Consider the following 23,543-nt stretch of genomic DNA (forward strand, 5'->3'; position numbering starts at 1 on the left):
ACACCGCTCCTGCTGTTAATGGCAACGTGTACTGTTCATGGGAGCTCCTGTCTACGGTATCAGTGGCCGGCGTCACTGCCGTTAGAGCTGGGAGCTGCTGTATTGAGGATAGAAAGCCCTCGGGTCCGATCCATTAGCAGCTGGACCTGGGTAGGAGTGGGACCCGGACTAATGGCTGGTCTTTAAGGGAGCGATGGATGGCAATGCAAGGAGGAAGGAAAGTGAAAATGAACGAGAGAGGAAAGGAGGCAGAAGCTGGAAGCAGTGCTTTGGGGTGGTGGGGGAAGGAGAAATGCCAGCATTAACTGATGGGGAGGAAGAGTACCAGCATTAACTTGGGCCAGCATGAACTGGTGGAGAACATGAATACCTGCTTAACTAGATTGGAGAGGGAGAAGAGAGCCAGTATAAATAGGGAGGGTTAGAGGAGTAAAGGATTGTGTCGATTTTAACGCATAGAAGGTTTCAAGTACACAAGGGGCGGGGCAACTATGAAATGCACTTGCTGGCCTAAATTTCAGGCCCAGGAAATTTTAACTCTCGGGCCACATTTAAATGATGCCGCTCCATTTCCAGCCCGGAACACATGTGAAGAGGATGCAGAGTAGGTACCGACCGATAAAGATCAGGCAATCTTTGGCCACCCGTCCACTTCCAGATAAGTGGAAGGGAGGAGGGGTACAGTGTCTACGTGAAAGGGTGGGGAGTTGGATGGGGTACAGTGTTTCTGATAGGGTGGGGAGTTGGATGGGGTGCATTGTCTGATAGAGTGGGGATTTGGATGGGGTGCAGTGTGTGTGAAAGGGTGGGGAGTTGGATGGGGTGCAGTGTCTGTACAAAAGGGTGGGGAGTTGGATGGGGTGCATGTCCGTGCCTGTAGTTGATTGATAAATTTGTTTTTTTGTCCTGGATTTGGAGTCGGTGTTTATCTTTGTAGTGAAGTGAGGGCAAGACCCATAAGTCTGGAGTGAAGTGAGTGAGTGAAGATGGTAGTAAGGAGAGTGATAAGGATTTTGTGACTATTGGTGTATTGGGGATGGGAGGGCTAATTTAGGTGAAGCGCTCCTCGATGAGCTGGTCTCTGAGAGCTCCGGCAGGTAGGGGCACTGGTGGTCGCTGCCTCTCCTCCTCTTCCTGCTCCTCCTCCTCCTCCTCCTCTTCCTGCTCCTGCTCCTCCTCCTCTTGTTGCTGCCGAGGTGGTGATAAAGGCTTGTCTCTCATGATGGCAAGGTTGTGCAGCATGCAGCAGATGATGACAAGTCTGGATACCCACTCTGGGGTGTACTGCAAAGCTCCTCCAGAACGGCCCAGGCAGCGGAAGCATTGCTTGAGCACGCCGATTGTCTGCTCGATGATGTTCCTTGTGGCAGCATGGTCCTTGTAGGCCTGCTCTGCAGGTCTGCGTGGATTCCTGTCATGAGCCATGTTTGAAGGGGATAGCCTTTATTGCCCAATGGCCAGCCTGTAACTTGGCAGCCTGATTAGAATAAAGGCAGCACAGAGGACTGGCACAGGATGAAAGAGTCATGACTGCTGCCAGGGTAGCGGGCAAAGACCTGCATGACACACTGCCTGTGGTTGCAAACAGTTGTACGTTCAGGGAGTGGAATCCCTTTCGATTAATAAAGATGCCAGGCTGGTGATGGGGAGCAGGCAAGGCAATGTGGGTCCAGTCTAGGGCACCTTGGACCCTGGGGAAGCCTGCCACGTGTGCAAAACCTAGTGCTCTCTTGTCCTGCTTTGCTCTGTCCATAGGGAAGAAGATATAGATGAGCCTGAAAGGAGCCCGAGGCATATAAGTTAAGGGCCACGGTGACCTTGACAGCCACAGGCAGTGCTGTCCATACCCTGGTTTGAGGTTGGAGTTATGGCTGCAGCAGGTGACAGCCTCCTTGATGAAGCAAAGGCACCTCATACATTGCTCATGAGTAAAGTTAATGCAGGAGAAGTGCTCCCTGAACGACCTCTGTGGGTATGGCCTCCTGCGTTGTGCCCTCCTCTTCCTCCTCCCTCTTCTGGCAGCTGCTCCTGCTCTGGTGTCTTCCTTGCTGCTCCCCCTCATCCTGAAGCCCTAAAAGCAGCCCTATGAGACTATCCATATCTGCCGCCTCACTATTTCTGAGTCGGCCGAAAACAGTATATCACCAGCAAAATCTTGCTCTGTTTAAGACAAAGTGAACTTTCCAGAGTGATAAAACACATCAGAAAATGACCAGAAGTCAACCAGCAGCCTGAAATGGTAACCAGCAACTAACCTGCATGATCCTTTGAAATATCGCTGGTGAAGGTGGCCTTATTGGTTAGTGCCACATTGTGCTGTGCGAGTTCAGCACGTGGTGAGTGAAGGGCTGGGGCATTCGAAAACCGGTAACGGGTCCTACAAGGAGCGCAGGACCCTAATTTAAATAAATGATTCTGCACTTTAAATGTTGCCAACGTCCACTCCCACCACCAGCGCATCTACCTTAACCAATATGGTGGGCGGCGCACTTCTGACTGGAATTGTCCGCGCAGGCTTCCTACCCCCCATATTGGGCGCTTAGTAGGCCAGTTAGCGCCCATAAAAACAGGCCCTGCGCGGCCGAATTTCTAGGCCAGTGACTGTTGAGGTAACTCTTGTGAAGGTGATTATCTGGTTAGTCTGTTTGAAGTTCAGATGTCGCTTTGTTTATTTTCCTCTTTTTAGATTAAAAATCTATTTTAATTATGAAGTAGAAACGTGCTTAAAATGACCCATTATTTGGTAAAATAAAAATGTGATTTTTTTTTTTGTTAAGCGAACAGCATGTGCAGGACCCCTTCGAAATGCACCACCAACATTGTGCCTTCGACATCTGGATTTCCCTTCGGCCGTTCATCCCCTTACTCTTTTTTTCCTCCGATACAAGTGAAGGAATACTGGGTATGGCCACGGGTTAGAGTACAAACTCCATGTAACTATGTGTTTTAACAGGTCAAGGATGTTCTTGTGCTGTCTGATGTTTATGGACTGTCTCAGCTGTTGCTTATCTTTTATTAGTTTTGTAGACTGGCCAAAATACTTCTGGTCACTCGAACAAGCCCAGATTATTTAGGTTTGATAGTTCACGCCTGGGCCACTAGATGGCAGTTGAAGTCAACAAGGGTTATGAAGGGAGCCTCATGCTACTTACCCTTCCTGTCGGGCACCTCCTCACTCCCGGCCAGTTAATGAATCGTGTGCCTGGTGCTCTCAGGTAAGTGTGGATCCCAAAACGCGTCAGCTCCCTGGATATAGGAGGGTGTGGAGGTATGTGGAAAGGTAGAGCATGGAGGTAAATTGGATGCAAAGCTATAAGAAGGAAAGAAAGAATTTACATTTATAAAGCTCAGGGCATCTCCAGGCTTTTCACAGCCAATTAAGTACTTTTGAAGTGCAGTCACTATTGTAAGGGAAACGCAGCAGCCAATTTGCACAGAGCAAGATCCCACAAACAGCAACGAGATAAATGGCCAGACAATCTTTTTTTTCAGCGATGTTGGTTGAGGCATAAATATTGCCCAGGACAGCAGGAGAACACCCCTGCTCTTTAAATAGGGCCACAGGGTCTTTTACATCCATCTAAGAGGGCAGACGGGGCCTCTATTTGACGTCTCATCTGAAAGATGGCACCTCCAACAGTGCAGCACTCCCTCAGCACTGCACAGAAGTGTCAACGTGGATTATGCGCTCAAGTTTCTGGAGTGGAACCTGAACCTACGTCCTTCTGATTCAGCGGAAAGAGGCTAACATCAAGGCGGAAAAAATGAATCTCAAATGTTTAACATGATGCGAAATATAGTTAAACTGATCGTTAATATTGTGTCACTGAACCATTGCATTTTCAGTATTCTGAGTAGTTGTGTATTGCATTCATCAAAGGATGATCAAAATGAATGCAACAATATTATACATTAATATAATACAATGAAATATAATATAGTGCAATATAAATACAATGAAATATTGTACAATATAATGTAAAACAGTGGGATGTTTTGTCACTTTGAAATTACAGACGGAATTTTATCTCCCAAGTGGTCGGCCAGCGGAACGCGTGAGGAGACGTTCGGGAAGCCAGGTCCATTTTAATGGCTGATCCTCATTTAAATGGAGCCGGTGAGCTGCCTGTGATAAGGGCACCCAGAGGCAGCTCGCCGGGTTTGAGCCAGCGCAGTATTGGGTGCCCGACCGGGAGCAAGGTCAGTTATCGGTGGCCTCTTGCCCTCTCGATCTTTTCACTGGAAACTGCCAGCGTGATATAGAAACATAGAAAAATTCACAGCACAGAAGGAGGCCATTCGGCCCATTACGCCTGTGCCGGTCAAAAAAGAGCTACCCAGCCTAATTCCACTTTCCAGCACTTGGTCCGCAGCCCTGTAGGTTACGGCACTTCAAGTGCATATCCAAGTACTTTTTAAATGAGTTGAGGGTTTCTGCCTCTACCACCCTTTCAGGCAGTGAGTTCCAGACCCCTACTACCCTCTGGGTGAAAGAATTTTTCCTCAACTCCCCTCTAATCCTTCTACCAATTACTTTAAATCTATGCCCCATCGGCTGTCTCAATTTCTGTACTCCCCTCACTCACTCTAACCTAGATCCCACTGAATTTGCAGCACTCCGTTCTCTCAGGTCCAACCATGACATTGTCATTAAACCTGCTGACAATAGCAACGCTGTTGTTTGGTGAACAGAACTGTACCTTGCGGAGGCTGAATGCCATAAGACCATAAGAAATAGGAGCAGGAGTAGGCCATTTGGCCCTTCGAGCCTGCTCTGCCATTTAATGAGATCATGGCTGATCTGATTTTTACCTCAACTCCACTTTCCCGCCTTTTCCTCATATCCTTTGACTCCCTTGCTGATCAAAAATTTGATCAACTCTCCGACACCTCCTCCTACCTCCCCCTGGACCATGACCCCAACGCCGAACATCAAGCCATCGTTTTCCAGACCCATCACTGACTTCATCTCCTCTGGAGATCTCCCTTCTATGGCCTCCAACCTCATAGACCCCCCCACCCCTCCCCAGCCCTGCTTCTACCTCCTCCCCAAGATCCACAAACATGACTGCCCTGGTAGACCCATCGTTTCAGCCTGTGCTTGCCCCATGGAACTTATTGCTTCCTATCTTGACTTTTCTCCCCTCGTCCGACCTACATCCGTGACTCTTCCGGCTCCCTCCACCACTAACAGTTTCCAGTTTCCTAGCCCTAACCATCTCCTTTTCACCATGGACGTCCAGTTCAGTCCACCTCCATGTGAGAGGTAAGTTACGGAGGTGGAAGTAGGCGGTCTTGGTGATGGAGCGGATATGGAGTCAGAAGCTCATCTCAGGGTCAAATAGGATGCCAAGGTTGCAAACGGTCTGGTTCAGCCTCAGACAGTGACCAGGGAGAGGGAACGGAGTTTGTGGCGGGGACATTAATAGAGCAGAGAGAGAGAGAAAGAAAAAGAGACAGAGAGAAAGAAAATAGAGTTGAGAGAAAAAGGGTGTGCTAAAGCCAGAAAGAAAGAGAAAATGGTGTAAATCACACAACACAATTACCTGTTGCAAGTTGAGAGCGAGATCCCCATATTCTTGAATCCTTCTTGCCTTGTCTGTAGTACAGAATACTGACCAGAGGAACCCACTTTGCTGTTGATGTGCTGGTTGAATTGAGCCAGGTGTTTGCAATTGCCTATCACGCAGTAACAATCCACCTGTCAGAGTAAGGGACAGAACTGAGACCATCACAGCAGATCCTCAAAGGGCGTATGCACAGCCTCCTTCTGTGCTGTATCGTTCTATGGCAAGAGACACACTAGCCTTCACATGACTGATGCGGTTATTGGAAGTGCAAATTACTGAGCGGCATTTGCTCAGGAAAAAGAACGGCCCTAATTGTAGTACCTTCTAGATCCAGGAGGATTATCACAAAGAACAGAAGGTAAATTGGGATTGTGCAAATAGACTAGTTGGTAAGGACTATCCTCCAACCATCTTAAGAGAATTCTTTGCATGAACTGCCGATGTTTGGGCAGTTGACAATTGACACTCTGTTAGATCAGCCAAAATGTTATGCACCATGCTAGCTATCACAGCATGATTCCTTTGATGAAGACCATTGCTAAAAGGGCTCTCAGATGCTATATTCATGACAATTATATTCATATTCTCACACATATCTCTGAACTCGCTTTAGCGAATTCACCTCCATTATCGGTCAGAAACTTTGCTGGCATTCCAAGTCAAATCCCTATCCATTTTTCCATAATTTTATCTGAATTAACCTTCTCCTTACTATATATTAGTGTAGAAATACTAAATCTCGTAGCCAGGACAATAAAATGTGAGATGAAAACATTTCTGTCTTTGTCCCATACCTTTAGATCCATGGCAACTTCCTCGTTAAAGTCACGTGCTAATGGAACACTTACAATAGAACGTGGGGGCATCTGTCTATACTTCTTACAGATTTCACAGTTCTCACTAATCTCTTCTATTAACCTAATATACTCCTCATCGACTACACCTGCATCTTTTAGCAGGATTTTTAAATGTTGACAAGTAGGGTGGGCAAATTGTCTTTGTAACTTTAAGACGATTTGTTTTTTTGCTCTCTTATCCTTATCGCCTGATGCCATTAATACTTGCCTAGCACACTGATGAGAAACATCAGGTTTTATTAAGGTGATACAATAATGCCCTGACTGGGTAAACTACAGATCAATCGATTTCCCAAAAATGATTGCTTCATCGTGTTCCATATCAAGTTTAATTTTTGCCTTTTTCATGGAAGGTTTACCCAAATGCATCAGTATCTTGCTAGAGACTACATCCGTACTTATAAAATGGCTTACTCCAGCTATCTTACATGGAATTACCACTCTCTTGAGTGACCTCGAGGTGTTGTCATCTCCAAACCTATAACATGTAGAACTTTTATATTCCTTAACCTTGCACCGATCCTCACTACTTAGTGAATCAAGATAACATTTTAACCAATCTACCCCACATACAGTTGAAGTACATTCACTATCTAAAATTGCCCAATTTAAAGGAATTCACAACGAATACATTCATCACAGGATTAAAACTCCTTGTGACCAGTATAGACTGTTCATGTTCATCATTATCTTGATCCTCTTCCTCAAAACTACTTTCTTCATGCAACATTTCAAAGACCCAGCGTCTTCGCTCTGGGCAATTTTTTTTTTATTCGTTCATGGGATGTGGGCGTCGCTGGCGAGGCCAGCATTTATTGCCCATCCCTAATTGCCCTTGAGAAGGTGGTGGTGAGCTGCCTTCTTGATCCGCTGCAGTCCGTGTGGTGAAGGTTCTCCCACAGTGCTGTTAGGTAGGGAGTTCCAGGATTTTGACCCAGCGACGATGAAGAAACGGCGATATATTTCTAAGTCGGGATGGTTTGTGACTTGGAGGGGAACGTGCAGGTGGTGTTGTTCCCATGTGCCTGCTGCTCTTGTCCTTCTAGGTGGTAGAGGTCGCGGGTTTGGGAGGTGCTGTCGAAGAAGCCTTGGCGAGTTGCTGCAGTGCATCCTGTGGATGGTACACACTGCAGCCACTGTGCGCCAGTGGTGAAGGGAGTGAATGTTTAGAGTGGTGGATGGGGTGCCAATCAAGTGGGCTGCATTGTCCTGGATGATGTCGAGCTTCTTGAGTGTTGTTGGAGCTGCACTCATCCAGGCAAGTGGAGAGTATTCCATCACACTCCTGACCTGTGCCCTGTAGATGGTGGTAAGGCTTTGGGAAGTCAGGAGGTGAGTCACTCTCCGCAGAATACCCAGCCTCTGACCTGCTCTTGTAGCCACAGTGTTTATGCGGCTGGTCCAGTTAAATTTCTGGTCAATGGTGACCCCCAGGATGTTGATGGTTCGGGATTCGGCAATGGTAATGCCGTTGAATGTCAAGGGGAGGTGGTTAGACTCTCTCTTGTTGGAGATGGTCATTGCCTGGCACTTGTCTGGCGCGAATGTTACTTGCCACTTATGAGCCCAAGGTCTTGCTGCATGCGGGCACGGACTGCTTCATTATCTGAGGGGTTGCGAATGGAACTGGACACTGTGCAATCATCAGCGAACATCCCCATTTCTGACTTTATGATGGAGGGAAGGTCATTGATGAAGCAGCTGAAGATGGTTGGGCCTAGGACACTGCCTTGAGGAACTCCTGCAGCAATATCCTGGGGGTGAGATGATTGGCCTCCAACAACCACTACCGTCTTCCTTTGTGCTAGGTATGACTCCAGCCACTGGAGAGATTTCCCCCTGATTCCCATTGATTTCAATTTTGCTAGGGCTCCTTGGTGACACACTCGGTCAAATGCTCAAAATGATGCTTAGAGTCACATCGAAAGCATCTACTGATTTTTCCTTGGGCATTCCTGGAATTTATTTATTACTGTCCCAATTTTGTCTTCTGTTGATATAACTGGATTTGCTGTACCTGCTTTCATCACCAATCTGGCTGCCTTTAATCCTTCCGTCATATTGATACTTGCGTCCAGTCTCTCGAAAATTGTGAAACTTGGTCTGGCGCCTGCGTATAGTATCTGGAACATTTCGAAACCTGGTGACCATCGAATCTTCTATTCTTTGTGTCACAGTGGAAGGCCTCACTTGTTCCATGGTGGCTGAGGGGAATGACTGTTTCCCCAGGAATTTTTTTAAGGCAGCAGACATTTGATTCAACAGAGTCTCCTTTTCCAAGAACTGGATGCCAGTTAGGACCAGTTGCCTGTCCATAGGAGACACCTTAGCACAATCTAGTAATTTAAACGCTAGTACCGATCCAGGAATTCCCAATTTGAACTTTGTGAACCTTTTGTACAATTTGTTAAAGTCCATGATATACTCTTCCATCAAATGACCGTCCGTTTTCTGAAATCTATCAAACGCTGACCAGGCCTCATAGGCACCTTTCAGGTCATCTTTCTTGTAGATTTCATCCAGAAATTTTATTAGAAAAGTAAAACCTCCATCATTATCCAAAAGATCTGCATCTATCTCCGAAAATACCTTACTTCTGATTTTACTTCACACAGAAAGCGACAACGCCAAGGCTATGCCTTGTTTTCTCTTTGGTAGAGTAGTGACCCGTGTCCACATATCACCCTCATTCTTCCACCGGCAGTACGGTTCTGACGATTTAAACTGGCTTTCTGCCATTTTCCACAATGGCCACTAATCTTTCAAGTTTTTTTTTAAATCCAAAAAAAATCGTAGTTTCCAACCTCCATCTTTAGGCAACCATCCTCTGCTACCATGTAATAAATTGGATAGCCCAGTGGTGAAGGATGGAATACTAGAGCCTGGTCTTCAGTTGCTTCCAAGCCTTTAGTCACAGAAATCAACATTACCCACTTCACACCGTAGATCAGCTCTCTTATAAATGGATACAAGAAAGTCCCCAATTTTTTTTTGTGTGTTTTAGGCCCCCCTTTTATAAGAAGGGGGGGGTAGGGTGTGTTACATAAGAAATAGGAGCAGGAGTAGGCCAATCGGCCCCTCGAACCTGCTCCACCATTCAATAAGATCATGGCTGATCTGATCCTAACCTCAAATCTAAATTCATGTCCAATATCCTGCCCGCTCCCCGTAACCCCTAATTCCCTTTACTTCTAGGAAACTGTCTATTTCCGTTTTAAATTTATTTAATGATGTAGCTTCCACAGCTTCCTGGGGCAGCAAATTCCACAGACCTACTACCCTCTGAGTGAAGAAGTTTCTCCTCATCTCAGTTTTGAAAGAGCAGCCCCTTATTCTAAGATTATGCCCCCTAGTTCTAGTTTCACCCATCCTTGGGAACATCCTTACCGCATCCACCCGATCAAGCCCCTCCACAATCTTATATGTTTCAATAAGATCGCCTCTCATTCTTCTGAACTCCAATGAGTAGAGTCCCAATCTACTCAACCTCTCCTCATATGTCCGCCCCCCTCATCCCCGGGATTAACTGAGTGAACCTTCTTTGTACTGCCTCGAGAGCAAGTATGTCTTTTCTTAAGTATGGACACCAAAACTGTATGCAGTATTGCAGGTGCGGTCTTACCAATACCTTATATAACTGCAGCAATACCTCCCTGTTTTTATATTCTATCCCCCTAGCAATAAAAGCCAACATTCCATTGGCCTTCTTGATCACCTGCTGCACCTGCATACTAACATTTTGATTTTCTTGCGCCAGGACCCCCAGATCCCTTTGTACTGCAGTACTTTCCAGTTTCTTGCCATCAAGATAATAACTTGCTCTCTGATTTTTCCTGCCAAAGTGCATAACCTCACATTTTCCAATATTGTATTGCATCTGCCAAATCTCCGCCCACTCACCCAGCCTGTCTATATCCCCTTGTAGGTTTTTTATGTCCTCCTCACTCTCTACCTTCCCTCCCATCTTTGTATCATCTGCAAACTTTGATATGTTACACCCGGTCCCCTCCTCCAAATCGTTAATATAGATTGTAAAGAGTTGGGGACCCAGCACCGACCCCTGCGGAACACCACTGGCTACTGGTTGCCAGTCCGAGAATGAACCATTTATCCCAACTCTCTGCTTCCTGTTAGATAACCAATCCTCCACCCATGCCAGAATATTACCCCCAATCCAGTGATTCTTTATCTTGAGCAATAATCTTTTATGTGGCACCTTGTCGAATGCCTTCTGGAAGTCCAAATACACTACGTCCACTGGTTCCCCTTTATCCACCCTGTACGTTATGTCCTCAAAGAACTCAAGCAAATTTGTCAGACATGACTTCCCCTTCATAAAGCCATGCTGACTTTGTCCTATTAAATTATGTTTATCCAAATGTTCCGCTACTGTCTCCTTAATAATGGACTTCAAAATTTTACCCACCACAGATGTTAGGCTAACTGGTCTATAATTTCCAGCCTTCTGCCTACTACCCTTTTTAAATAAGGGTGTTACATTAGCAGTTTTCCAATCTGCCGGGACCTTTGCCGAGTCCAGAGAATTTTGGAAAATTATTACCAAAGCATCCACAATCCCTACTGCCACTTCCCTCAAGACCCTAGGATGTAAGCCATCAGGTCCAGGGGATTTATCCGCCTTGAGTCCCATTAATTTACTGAGTACCAATTCCTTAGTGATTTTAATCGTATTTAGCTTATCCCCCCTCTAGAGCCCCCTGTTTGTCCAGTGTTGGGATATTCTCAGTGTCCTCTACCGCAAAGACTGAAACAAAATATTTGTTCAGCATTTTTGCCATCTCCATGTTTCCCACCATTAATTTCCCGGTCTCATCCTCTAAGGGACCTACGTTTGCCTTAGCCACCCTTTTTCTTTTTATGTAACTGTAGAAACTCTTGCTATCTGTTTTTATATTTTTTGCTAATTTATTTTCATAATCTATCTTCCCTTTCTTAATCAATCCTTTAGTTACTTTTTGCTGTCTTTTGAAGACTTCCCAATCTTCTATCCTCCCACTAAGTTTGGCTACCTTATATGTCCTTGTTTTTAGTCGGATACTATCCTTAATTTCTTTACTTAGCCACAGATGGCTGTCATTTCTTTTACACCCTTTTTTCCTCAGTGGAATATATATTTTTTGAAAGTTGTAAAATAACTCCATAAATGAACACCACTGCTCATGTACCATCTTACCCTTAAATCTATTTTCCCAGTCCACTTTAATCAATTCCGCTCTCATACCATCATAGTCTCCTTTATTCAAGCTCAGTACGCTTGTTTGAGAACCAACCTTCTCACCCTCTAATTGGATATGGAATGTAACCATGTTATGGTCACTCATTCCAAGGGGATCCTGAACTAGGACATTATTAATTAATCCTGGCTCATTACACAGGACCAGGTCCAAGGTTGCTTGCCCCCTTGTAGGATCAGTTACATACTGCTCAAGAAATCCATCCCTAATACACTCTTCCTCAAGGCTGCCCTGCCCAATTTGATTTGTCCAGTTAATATGATAGTTAAAATCCCCCATAATTATAGCTGTTCCCTTATTACATGCCCCGACTATTTCCTGATTAATACTTCTTCCAGCAGAGTTGCAACTATTAGGAGGCCTATATACTACGCCCACTAGTGTTTTTTTCCCCTTATTATTCCTTATCTCTACCCAAACTGTTTCATTATCCTGATCCTTTGTCCCAATATCATTTCTCTGTATTACAGTGATTCCTTCCTTTATTAACATAGCCACCCCACCTCCCCTTCCTTCCTGCCTGTCCTTCCTGATTGTTAAATACCCTGGCATATTTAATTCCCAGTCGTTATCACCCTGCAGCTATGTTTCTGTAATGGCCACAAGATCATACCCATACGTAGTTATTTGTGCCATTAACTCATCCATTTTGTTACGAATGCTACGTGCATTCAGATAAAGAACTTTCAAATATGTTTTGTGACACTTAGTTTCTGCTTTTTCCTTATTTAACACTTTACCTTTTACTCGATACCTTCTGTCCCTTCCTGACACGATTTCCTCTGTCTCCCTGCTCAGGTTCCCAACCCCCTGCCACAGCTTTGATGCTGGGTTAATCGCCTTACGCCTTCTAGTTTTTATTTTATCTGTCGTGCCTAAAGTACACTTTCTTTCCGCTGCTCTACGCTTTTCCCTTTCACTTGTTCTTGAACAACTGTTTGTACTATTTTTATTGTAGATTTCCCCTGGGTCTTCCCCTCTCTTGCTGCTCTCAACTTTATACCCTTCTGACTCCCCGCTCAGGTTCCCATCCCCCTGCCACTCTAGTTTAAACCTTCCCCAACAGCACTAGCAAATACCCCCGCGAGGACATTGGTCCCGGTCCTGCTCGGGTGTAACCCGTCACGTTTGTACAGGTCCCACCTTCCCCAGAACCGGTCCCAATGTCCCAGGAATCTAAATCCCTCCCTCCTACACCATCCCTGCAGCCACGCATTCATCCGGTCTATTCTCCTGTTCTTATACTCACTAGCACGTGACACTGGTAGTAATCCTGAGATCACTACCTTTGAAGTCCTGCTTTTTAATTTATCTCCTAACTCCTTAAATTCACCTTGCAGGACCCCATCCCTTTTTTTACCTATGTCGTTGGTACCAATATGGACCACGACTACTTGCTGTTCACCCTCCCTCTCCAGAATGCCCTGCAGCCGCTCTGTGACATCCTTGACCCTAGCACCAGGGAGGCAACATACCATCCTGGAGTCACGTTTGTGGCCACAGAAATGCCTATCTGTTCCCCTTACAATTGAATCCCCTATCATTAAAGCCCTGCCACTCTTCTTCCTCCCCTCCTGTGCAGCAGAGCCACCCGTGGTGCTCCGAACCTGGCTCTTGCTGCTTTCCCCTGATAAGCCATCTCCCCCAACAGTATCCAAAGCAGAATATCTGTTTGAGAGGGAGATGGCCCCAGGGGACTCCTGCTCTACCTGCCTAGTCCTTTTACTCTGCCTGGCGGTCACCCATTTCTTTTCTGCCTGCGTAATCTTTACCTGCGGTGTGACCACCTCACTGAACGTGCTATCCACGATAGTCTCAGCATCGCGGATGCTCCACAGTGAATCCACCCGCAGCTCCAGCTCCGAAAGACGGTTAGCCAGTAGCTGCAGCTGGACACATTTCCTGCACACATGGTCGCCAGGGACACTGGTAGTGTCCATAACTTCCCACATAGTGCAGCAGAAGCATATCACGGGTGCGAGCTGTGCTGCCATGACTTGCCTTGGACTCTCAGACTCTCCTCCCGCTCTAGGTCTCTCCTTTTATACTGTGCTCACCTCTCGGACTCTCCTGCCTCACCTGTGACGTCGCACTGTAGTTTTCTCTTGTTGCAGGTCTACTGCTGCTTTTATTCCCCAATCTCAGTCTTCTACGCTCAGGTCCACTGCCGCTCTGGGGAAGAAGTTAGGAAAAGCAAGACAAAGCAGCACCTCCTTCCCCCACTTCACCAAACTCCCACACGTACCAAACTCTCCGTTCACACTGTGCTGTCGCACTGACAGGCCCCTGTATTTCTGCAGTTTGTGACTCAGATGAGTCAGGCCTGCCCACCTTTAAGTACCAGTTTAATCTAGCTAACCAATTTACTTCCTACAGCAGCTCTCTGCTGAAGCCTGACAGAAACTTAAAAATTTAAACTTTAAAATTGAACTTAAACAGTTAATAGCAATTGAAATTAAACAGTTGAAAGCAATATGCACTAGATTTTAAAGAGATTAACCCTTAAACTCCCACATGTACCAAACTCTCAGCAGCTCACACTGTGTTGTCCGCACACCGTGCTCATGTGTTCATGTGCAGGAAACCAATAAACCCTGGAGCCTGGAGTTGGGTGGGAACCGGATTGGAGCTAGTGACAGGATTGGATTTGGAGCTACCAATTAGACTAGAATTAGGATTGGAGACAATATTGGGATTGGAGCCAGGTTACAGCTGGTTTTGTCATTCACACCGGTTATCAGCCGGAGCAATTCGGTGTCAATTGTTCTCTGCTGTAGCAATCTCTAGATCGAAGTGTTGTACTGTGGCTCCTGAGGGTACAATTCTATGTTTAACAGTTTGAAGCAGGATCTCCTCGGAGAGTTTCCTGAAGAACTGGGAATTGCGAAATCTGGGAAAACAGGCTCAGATAAAGGGTTCAGCTAAACCCCTACATTCTAAATTGAATGGAGATGGCCATGTTGATGCTAGCAAGATAGTTCAAGGAATCAAAGAAGCCCTTGGACAGTAATTGGTATTGATGCTAAGAGTAGGATTGGGATCTGGATTGGTGCTAGTACTGGATAGTCATTGAAGTCAGGAATGATATTAGGATTAGGATGGGAGCAGGATTGGAATTGGTGCAAGGGTGCAATTGGGATCCGGATTGGAATTTGAGTCAGCGCTGGGATTCGAACCAGAAGCGGATTCAGATTCGAAGCCAAGCCGGGAATGTGTCTGAGTCCACGTCTCCCCGTCCCGGGGTGGGGGTCAGTCTGGGTCCGATTCCAATTCTAGTTCCAGGTGTCCCCGTCCCGGGTCCGGGTCCGAGTCCGCGTACGGTTCTCCTGGCCGCAGGTGCGGTTCCAGGTTTCCCCGCCCCGGGGGACGGGCCAGCACTTTGGCCGGGCTTATAAAGCTCCCGGGCGGCTCTGACCCTTTTCCCAGCTGTGAACGGGTGATCCGCCTCTTCCCTCGGCTCCCAGGCGCGATGAAGATCCAGTTCGCTCCGCTCTCTGTGCCTCTGGAGCGCAGGCTGCAGACTCTGGGGGTGGTGCAATGGGTCTTCTCATTCCTGGCTCTCGGTAAGTCCACTCACCCCCCCACGTGGGGTCTCAGTCTTCTCTTCCCCCGGGGTCTCAGTCTTCTCCCCCCCCCCCCTCTTCCCCCGGGGTCTCAGTCTTCTCCCCCCCCCCTCTTCCCCCGGGGTCTCAGTCTTCTCCCCCCCCCCTCTTCCCCCGGGGTCTCAGTCTTCTCCCCCCCCCCTCTTCCCCCGGGGTCTCAGTCTTCTCCCCCCCCCTCTTCCCCCGGGGTCTCAGTCTTCCCCCCCCCCTCTTCCCCCGGGGTCTCAGTCTCCCCCCCCCCTCTTCCCCCGGGGTCTCAGTCTCCCCCCCCCCTCTTCCCCCGGGGTCTCAGTCTCCCCCCCCCCCTCTTCCCCCGGGGTCTCAGTCTTCCCCCCCCCCGGGGTCTCAGTCTTCCCCCCCCCCCCAGGGGTCTCAGTCTTCCCCCCCCCCCCAGGGGTCTCAGTCTTCCCCCCCCCCCCCCAGGGGTCTCAGTCTTCCCCCCCCCCCCCAGGGGTCTCAGTCTTCCCCCCCCCCCCCAGGGGTCTCAGTCTTCCCCCCCCCCCCCAGGGGTCTCAGTCTTCCCCCCCCCCCCCCAGGGGTCTCAGTCTTCTCCCCCCCCCCCCCAGGGGTCTCAGTCTTCTCCCCCCCCCAGGGGTCTCAGTCTTCTCCCCCCCCCAGGGGTCTCAGTCTTCTCCTCCCCCCCCCAGGGGTCTCAGTCTTCTCCCCCTCCTCCCCAGGGGGTCTCAGTCTTCTCCCCCCCCCCCTCCTCCCCAGGGGGTCTCAGTCTTCTCCTCCCCAGGGGGTCTCAGTCTTCTCCCCCCCCCCTCCTCCCCAGGGGGTCTCAGTCTTCTCCCCCCCCCCCCTCCTCCCCAGGGGGTCTCAGTCTTCTCCCCCCCCCTCCTCCCCAGGGGGTCTCAGTCTTCTCCCCCCCCCCTCCTCCCCAGGGGGTCTCAGTCTTCTCCCCCCCCCCCCCTCCTCCCCAGGGGGTCTCAGTCTTCTCCCCCCCCCCCTCCTCCCCAGGGGGTCTCAGTCTTCTCCCCCCCCCCTCCTCCCCAGGGGGTCTCAGTCTTCTCCCCCCCCCTCCTCCCCAGGGGGTCTCAGTCTTCTCCCCCCCCCCTCCCCATGGGGTCTCAGTCTTCTCTCTCCTCCCCCCCCCTCCCCATGGGGTCTCAGTCTTCTCTTTCTCTTCCCCCCCCCCTCCTCCCCATGGGGTCTCAGTCTTTTTCTCTTCCCCCCCCTCCTCCTCCCCATGGGGTCTCAGTCTTCTCTTTCTCTTCCCCCCCCCCTCCTCCCCAGGGGGTCTCAGTCTTCTCTTTCTCTTCCCCCCCCCCCCTCCTCCCCAGGGGGTCTCAGTCTTCTCATTCTCTCTCCCCCCCCCCCTCCTCCTCCCCAGGGGGTCTCAGTCTTCTCTTTCTCTCTCCCCCCCCCTCCTCCTCCCCATGGGGTCTCAGTCTTCTCTTTCTCTCTCCCCCCCCCTCCCTCCCCATGGGGTCTCAGTCTTATCTCTTCCCCCCCCCTCCCCAGGGGGTCTTAGACTCCTCTCCCCTTCTCCCTCTCCCCTCCCCCCGGGGACTCTCTCTTCCCTTCTCTCCCCCCCCCCCCCCCGGGACTCTCTCCTCCCGCCCGGGTGTCTCAGGCTGGGAGGTGCCAAGGGTTGGCGCTGCTGTTACACTCAGTGCCTGGCAGCCCCTGGGACTCTGAATGGATTTTAAAGGGACAGGCATGAGTCAGTCTCTCTCTCCCATCCCGCCCGCCCACCATTCAAATCCTTGCCATTCTCTACATTAAACACGACTGCTTTGCTATTCCCCTCACCCCCCCCCCCCTCTCAATTGAAAAGACTCCTGAAAAATCTAACCCTTCACCCAAATCTTCGCTTACCTCACCCGACCTCTCCTATTGCGTGGCGTTTGACCCTGGTGAATCGCCGTTGACATTGCAAGTTGTTAATGTCACCGTGTGCTTCCCCCTCCCGTCCAACATTATTCACCGAGACACAATATGGGAACAGAATTCCCTGAGATCTGCCAGGGTAACTGAGCTAGCCAATTGCCTGATCTGTTGCTTGGGGGGTGGGGGGCGTGGAAATAAGCCAGCTCTGTGGCTATAGAAGCGGACTGTAACTTATATTAAACTATATATTGCAAAAGCAGTTTGTCGCAATCGGTGTGAGAGACCTCGGGGATAATGTGCTGATTTTGCAATTTCACGGAGGAAACTGTCTACTGTATGCCCTGTTCGGCAAATATTGGTGTCGACATCAGTGTTTAATATTTAGTCTAAGGAATTGCACAATGGATGGGGTGAGTGAGAGTGTCTGATCAGAGTTAGGCCACTTACAACCCGCCTCTCTGAGAGACCCTGCCAGCAGTTCCCTGGCTGCGAGTCTAAGGAGCCGCGCTGGGCACTGCGAGCGCCCACATCTTGCAACTTGAAATTAATTCTGTGTCTGGCTGACATGGTCAATTTGTGCTGTTCTCACCCATCCAGTTCCCTCTTTCACCCCCCTCCCCCCAAGAGGGCGCGGGCTCACAGTTCCACGGGCACTGGCTGCCCTCTTACCTTGCCCAAGTGGAGACGTTCGTCAAGTGTGTAAGCCTGGATAGTGACTGTAGATAGACTATTCGACTACGTAGGGCAGCACAGAGGGGCTGATCCTGTCCTCACCTGATGTCCCCACACACAGATATTCTAGCAGGGACCTTAAACCCCCCACCCCCCCCATCCTGGATTGTCCCAAGTGCACCGTACAGTTATAGTGTCCTCATTTCCACGCTTAATGGGATGCAATGGCTCAGCACAGATCAGGAATGGAACCTGGCACATCCCTGATCAGCATGACTTGGTGTATTGGCATCCCACAATGAATTGCCGTCCCCGGGATGACTTCTAGTTCTCTGAAGTTGCGGAGGGAAATCGGCCAAGGTTCCACTCTTGACCACTGACCAATTCCTCACATGGGGACAGGATCGGGCTGATCAGATTGACAACAATCACTCTGTGGGCTTACCTGGGCAAGGCACTGGAACTCCCTCCCGAACAGCTCACCATCGCCTTTTCAAGGGCAACTAGGCAATGCCCATATGCCGAGAATGAAAAAAAGACACAGACACACACTCGCGCCCGCGGACATACGCTCGCGCACAGGCAGACGCAGACGCGGACACGCACCGGCACGCGGACACACACTCGCGCCCACGGACACACGCTTGCGCACAGGCAGACGCAGACGCGGGCACGCAGACGCACGCACCGGCACGCAGACACACACTCGCGCGCGCAGACACACCCTGCCTGATTTGCTTTCCTCCCATCCCCACGGTCCCTAGCTCCAGGATGCTGAGCCCTCATCACTGCCCCAGTTGAGACCAGCTAACAGCCCAAGCTGCAGATTTCACCTGGGATGATCTTAGCCTGCACGGCTTACCATTAAGGCGATTGGCAAAAGAACCAGAGGTGACATGAGGAAAACATTTTTTACGCAGCGAGTTGTTATGATCTGGAATGCACTGCCTGAAAGGGCGGTGGAAGCAGATTCAATAGTAACTTTCAAAAGGGAATTGGATATATACTTGAAGGGGGGAAACATTTGCAGGGCTATGGGGAAAGAGCAGGGGAGTGGGACTAATTGGATAGCTCCTTCAAAGAGCTGGCACAGGCACAATGGGCCGAACGGCCTCCTTCTGTGCTGTATCGTTCTATAAACTCACTCAGCCATCCAGACAGACCATTCCAGCTCTGTCTTGACCTGGTCGTATCCTGGACTATGAATCTGGGCTCCCCCTCCTGCTAACCCCTTCCTTTTTCCCCTTGTCCCTCTTGCTCAATGTCTATTCTCTGCTGCCATGTGAGGTGTCTCTCTGTGCATGTTAAATGGTGTGGAATAGTTTATTGTCCCTTTTCAACTTAAAATGTCTTTGCACTTAAGGCCCACTCCCTGGCAGCCACAATCCACTTCAGTTATTTCTGCAGACTGCATGTTGTTAACTGAAACCCCAACCATTCTGAACACTGACAACTTGCATTTATATGATGCCTTTTAATATAGAAAAACATCCCTAGGTGCTTTACAGCAGCATAATTTTTAAAAATGGGCACCTAGCAGGTGACCAAAAGCTTGGTCAAAGAGGTGGGTTTTAAGGAGGGCCTTAAAGGAGGAGAGAGAGGTGGAGACGATACGTTCGAGGACTTAGTCTCAGAATAAGAGGTCGCTTTTTTAAGAAGAAAATGAGGAGGAATTTCTTCTCCCAGAGGGTCGTGAATCTTTGGAATTCTTTACCCCAAAAAGCTGCGGAGGCTGAGTCATTGAACACATTCAAGGCTGAGTTAGACAAATTTTTGATCAGTGAGGGAGTCGAAGGAAATGGGGAAAAGGCGGGAAAGTGGAGTTGAGGTAAAAATCAGATCAGCCATGATCTCATTGAATGGCAGAGCAGGCTCGAGGGGCCGAATGGCCTACTCCTGCTCCTATCTCTTATGGTCTTATGGACTTTGGAGAAGAATGGCAGGTTGGAGATAAAGCACAGAGGGGTTGAGGGTGGGTATTTTTTGCGGATGGGGTGATGATGGTGGTTTTGATAGGGAGGGGACCTGAGGAGAGCGAATTGTTTACAATGTCCCAGCATGGGGGCCAGGAAGGGAAGTTGGGTGGTCGTCAGTTTAGTGGGAATGGGGTTAAGAGGTCAGGAGGTGGGCTTCACAGAGGGCAAGAAACTAGAGACTACTTTTTAATTTCTATGTTCAGCACAGTGCTGTCTGGCTGTCTTCATCCTGCTCCTGCTCACTGACTACTGGTACATTTCTGCCATTTATATTGGATGGTTATTTCTGGACCGGGAGACACCAATCAAGGGCGGCCGGAGGTCAGTGAGGATCCGGAAGTGGATGGTGTGGAAGTATTTCACGGATTACTTTCCGATTACGGTGAGTTACCACATCCATCTCCTGGCTCTGGTTGAATGTAAACTGTTGGGGAAGCTGGAATCAAATGACACACCTCCCTACACTCAGTGGCTAAATGCAACTCCCAGTGTGGTGCTGAGCAACACTGAGCGGGAAGAACCTCCCTGTCAGGTCCCCAGTGACCCTCCCCACCCCATCCTGGGTTCCACGGCCAGCTTGGGACCCCCGCCCCCCCCCCCCCCGAGTCCCTTGCCTGGCTTGTGCTGAACTGGCAGGCCCTCCCCCGCCACGCGCCCTCCCCTGCTTTCCCTGCCCCATGGACGTGTCTTGTGCCCTTGCTCATGGCTGATGACAGATCACTCAGCTGTGCTGTGTTAACTGACCCGGGTTGGGGTAGTATTTGGGCTATGGTTGGGCTCAGTGCCTGTGGTTTAGAGAGGGGGAACACGGTGGGAGGGGGGGTTAAGAAATTATCCAGGCTTCCTGCTCCCGATCACTATCTAGTGACCGGTGTGTGTCTGGAAATGTCACCTGAGAACGGTATTGGCACTTCATGGTTGAATAGCCCGGTGACACTCACTGCCTGGGCTCAGTCATGAATAATGGCCACTTGGCTGAGGTACTAGGAGCTGTGGCTACCTGTCAACCCCACCCCCTACCCCATATTCCAGCACCTTTTGGAGGAATGGTTGGGGGCGGGGGAGAAATTTTGGAGGGGGATAAACAAACTCCTCATATCACCAGAATTTGGTGATTGCCATGAACCCAACTCTGGGGCGAGGGTCAGGGGTCAAATGTCGTTGCTAATGACAACCACCTGCACTAGATAGTCATAGTAGTCACGGCACAGAAGGAGGCCATTCGGCCCTTCGTGCCTGTGCCGGCTCTTTGAAAGAGCAATCCAATTAGTCCCACTCCCCCTGCTCTTTCCCCACAGCCCTGTACGTTTTTTCCCCCATCAAGTATTTATCCAATTCCCTTTTGAAAGTCATTATTGAATCTGCTTCCTTCTGATGATGGATTAATTATGTTTTTTTTTAATCCCTCTCGGTGAAGCTGGTGAAAACGGCCGAACTGGATCCAAAGCACAACTACCTGTTTGGTTTCCACCCCCACGGGGTCCTGGTGGCCGGTGCTTTCGGCAACTTCTGCACCGAGGCGACGGGCTTCTCCCGGCTTTTCCCCGGCCTCACCACCTACCTGCTGATGCTGCCCTTCTGGTTTAAATTGCCCTTCTTCCGGGAGTACATCATGTGCGGAGGTGAGTCGGCGACTGACCCGCCCACCCCCCTCTCTCTGTGTGCCGAGAGCACTGGCTGACTGCGGTCTAAACGTCGGTGCGCCCCTGGTTTGGGAGGTGCCGTCCTTACGAAGAAGCCTTGGCGAGTTGCTGCAGTGCGTCCTGTGGATGGTACACGCTGCAGCCACGGTGCGCCGGTGGTGGAGGGGAGTGAATGTTTAGGGTGGCGGATGGGGTGCCGAGCAAACGGGCTGCTTTGTCCTGGATGGCGTCGAGCTTCTTGAGTGTTGTTGGAGCTGCACTCGTCCAGGTCTGTGTGCCTGGGTGAGAAAGTCGGGTGAGAATCGCACTCGACTCGGCTGTGATGGTCCACCATGTTGAATATCCAGCTGACATGCGCCGTCTAGGACCACCCATGGAGGGGGAAGAACAGGGGAGGGGAGGGGGAGAATTATTAGGTTGGCCAAACATGAAGTTGGGGGGTGAGGGTCACTGACGTATCTGCCAAGGGCCCCAAGTCCTCTTGGCGTTAGCCTGTCTGGATTTATCTCGTTGATGTCCAGGGCTCTGTACGTTTTGGGTGGGTTTTGATCTGACTCGCTTTCGTCGTGACGGTAACTCTCAATCCTAACGGTTCCTCGATCAGCACAATCTGGCTGTTGGATGTCAACGGTTTTGACCAGGCCGTTAAGTGGGATGTGGCTTAGCCCCAGTGGCCAGTCGCTGAATTTCCTCGCGGGGGTGGGGGGGGCAGGGGGAGCGGAAAGCCCGTTGACGCGCGGAAAAGGGATTTCCGCCAAAGAAGCCCCCCGCCCCCTCGAGAAAATTCACCCCCTGAGCTCTTTTAGATGCAAGGTGACGACTGAGTTGGGAGAGAGGCTCCTGAAACTTGCTCCGCAGAAGGGGAAAGAGGAGAGTGAGCGGAGGTAAAACAATGGGGAAAGGGGGAGTGGGAGAGTCCGACGGAAAGGAGCAGGGGCAGTTACAGGAAAGAGACACAGTTTACTTTTTCTTTTATCCACGAGCAATGCCACGGGAGACCCCCCGAGCAGCAATGAAAGAATACACATTGGAAAGGAGGCCATGCTGGAGTTAGAAAGATTAATTTAATTATTCTTATCCATGAGCAATGCCATGGGACACCCTTCTAGTTTTACGCTGTAAAGCTGCCCCCGATGTATATCCTGCACGAACGGGTTGTTGTCTTTATCAATGTATGTTTGCAGGCCTGGTCTCCTCCGATAAACACAGCGCCAATTACATCCTGAGCCAGAAGAGCGGCGGCCAGGTGGCCGTCATCGTGGTGGGGGGGGCCCCCGAGGCACTGGATGCCCACCCGGGTGCCTTGACGTTACAGGTTCTTGGCAGGAAGGGATTCATCAAACTGGCGCTGAAGACTGGGTAAGGACGGGTGCCCCGAAACCACGGGAGCGGCCGCGTTGGCTGGCGCGGCCCGGGGAGTGGCCGCGTTGGCTGGTGTGGCAGCAGAGATTGGCATGAGCTCGGGCATGTCCGTGTGTGTGTGTGGAGCTGGTAAGCCCTGGGTTGATGGGGAAGGGGAGGGAGGGTTGAGGGGAATGGATGAGTGATTCTCTTCATCCCACACACTAGGGGTGGCCGTGCCCCATCCTCCCAGACTAATCAGAGCCAAGAAGTTTCCCCTGCCCATCGGAAAAGCATTTCATTGAGGGAAGGGGGGCAGGAAAATTAGCTGTCTGAGAGTTTTAAAGGCCTGGTCCTGGAAAGGGATGAGGAATCTGGGTATCCCCTCCGTAGCTGCTGCCTCAAAAAAAGATGCAGTGCGAGGGGACTGGTGGACGCAGGGTATGGGCCAGGATGTCCAGCTTTGATCTGATGGGTGTAATTCCCACCAGACTTGTGCTCGTCGTCCCCGTTTGGGGCGGAACCTGTGTCCAAGGCCGCTCTTCGTGGTTATTCATGTACGAGGTGGAGGGGGTGTCGGCTGACTATTCAGCTATGGGAGGCACCACAACCTCGGCTAAACCCAGATTCTGTCCCCCACCCAACCTCCAGACGCCTGCCACTCCAAGCTTGGGGAGGCAGTGGGGTGCGGTGGTGGTCACTGGTTAACCGTTTGGGAGCAGGAACTCTAGCTCACCTCAGGCCGATTATAATGCTCCCCATTAGGCTCAGATCAGTGATCCGCTCTGGGACCA

The 23,543-nt window shown here is 50.0% G+C and overlaps 2 protein-coding genes across 4 annotated transcripts in view; one reads left to right on the top strand and one right to left on the bottom strand.

The window, feature by feature from the left end:
* LOC137302460 (histidine N-acetyltransferase-like) overlaps window positions 1–17,237 on the bottom strand; it is a 28,492-nt gene extending 11,255 nt beyond the window's left edge. For 2 of the 3 annotated variants that reach the window (XM_067972147.1, XM_067972145.1), the window contains exons 1-3: window positions 13,762–15,279; window positions 5,547–5,701; window positions 3,153–3,246 (exon numbers count right to left, since the gene is read on the bottom strand). In XM_067972147.1, the coding sequence (XP_067828248.1) occupies window positions 3,153–3,246; window positions 5,547–5,575 (123 nt within the window). In that variant the 5' untranslated portion in view covers window positions 5,576–5,701; window positions 13,762–15,279. Of the gene's footprint in view, window positions 1–3,152; window positions 3,247–5,546; window positions 5,702–13,761; window positions 15,280–17,105 lie in introns of those variants that run through there. The other variant, XM_067972146.1, reaches the window with a different exon arrangement.
* LOC137302461 (2-acylglycerol O-acyltransferase 2-B-like) lies at window positions 15,078–22,792 on the top strand. Its single transcript, XM_067972148.1, has 4 exons — window positions 15,078–15,245; window positions 19,969–20,147; window positions 21,183–21,387; window positions 22,593–22,792. The coding sequence occupies exons 1-4, from the start codon at window positions 15,152–15,154 to the stop codon at window positions 22,769–22,771; spliced, it is 657 nt and encodes a 218-aa protein (XP_067828249.1). The 5' UTR covers window positions 15,078–15,151; the 3' UTR covers window positions 22,772–22,792.
* Window positions 22,793–23,543: the final 751 nt, after the last annotated feature.

This window comes from Heptranchias perlo, chromosome 35 (assembly GCF_035084215.1).
Source record: "Heptranchias perlo isolate sHepPer1 chromosome 35, sHepPer1.hap1, whole genome shotgun sequence".
Taxonomy (NCBI): Eukaryota; Metazoa; Chordata; class Chondrichthyes; order Hexanchiformes; family Hexanchidae; genus Heptranchias; species Heptranchias perlo.

Excerpts from the sequence above, each read along its gene's own strand:
- LOC137302461 (XM_067972148.1), top strand. The coding sequence starts at position 15,152 with ATGAAGATCCAGTTCGCTCCGCTCTCTGTGCCTCTGGAGCGCAGGCTG. Across the intron at positions 15,246-19,968 it reads CTTCTCATTCCTGGCTCTCG|CACAGTGCTGTCTGGCTGTC; the intron begins GTAAGTCCACTC and ends TTCTATGTTCAG. Across the intron at positions 20,148-21,182 it reads CGGATTACTTTCCGATTACG|CTGGTGAAAACGGCCGAACT; the intron begins GTGAGTTACCAC and ends CTCTCGGTGAAG.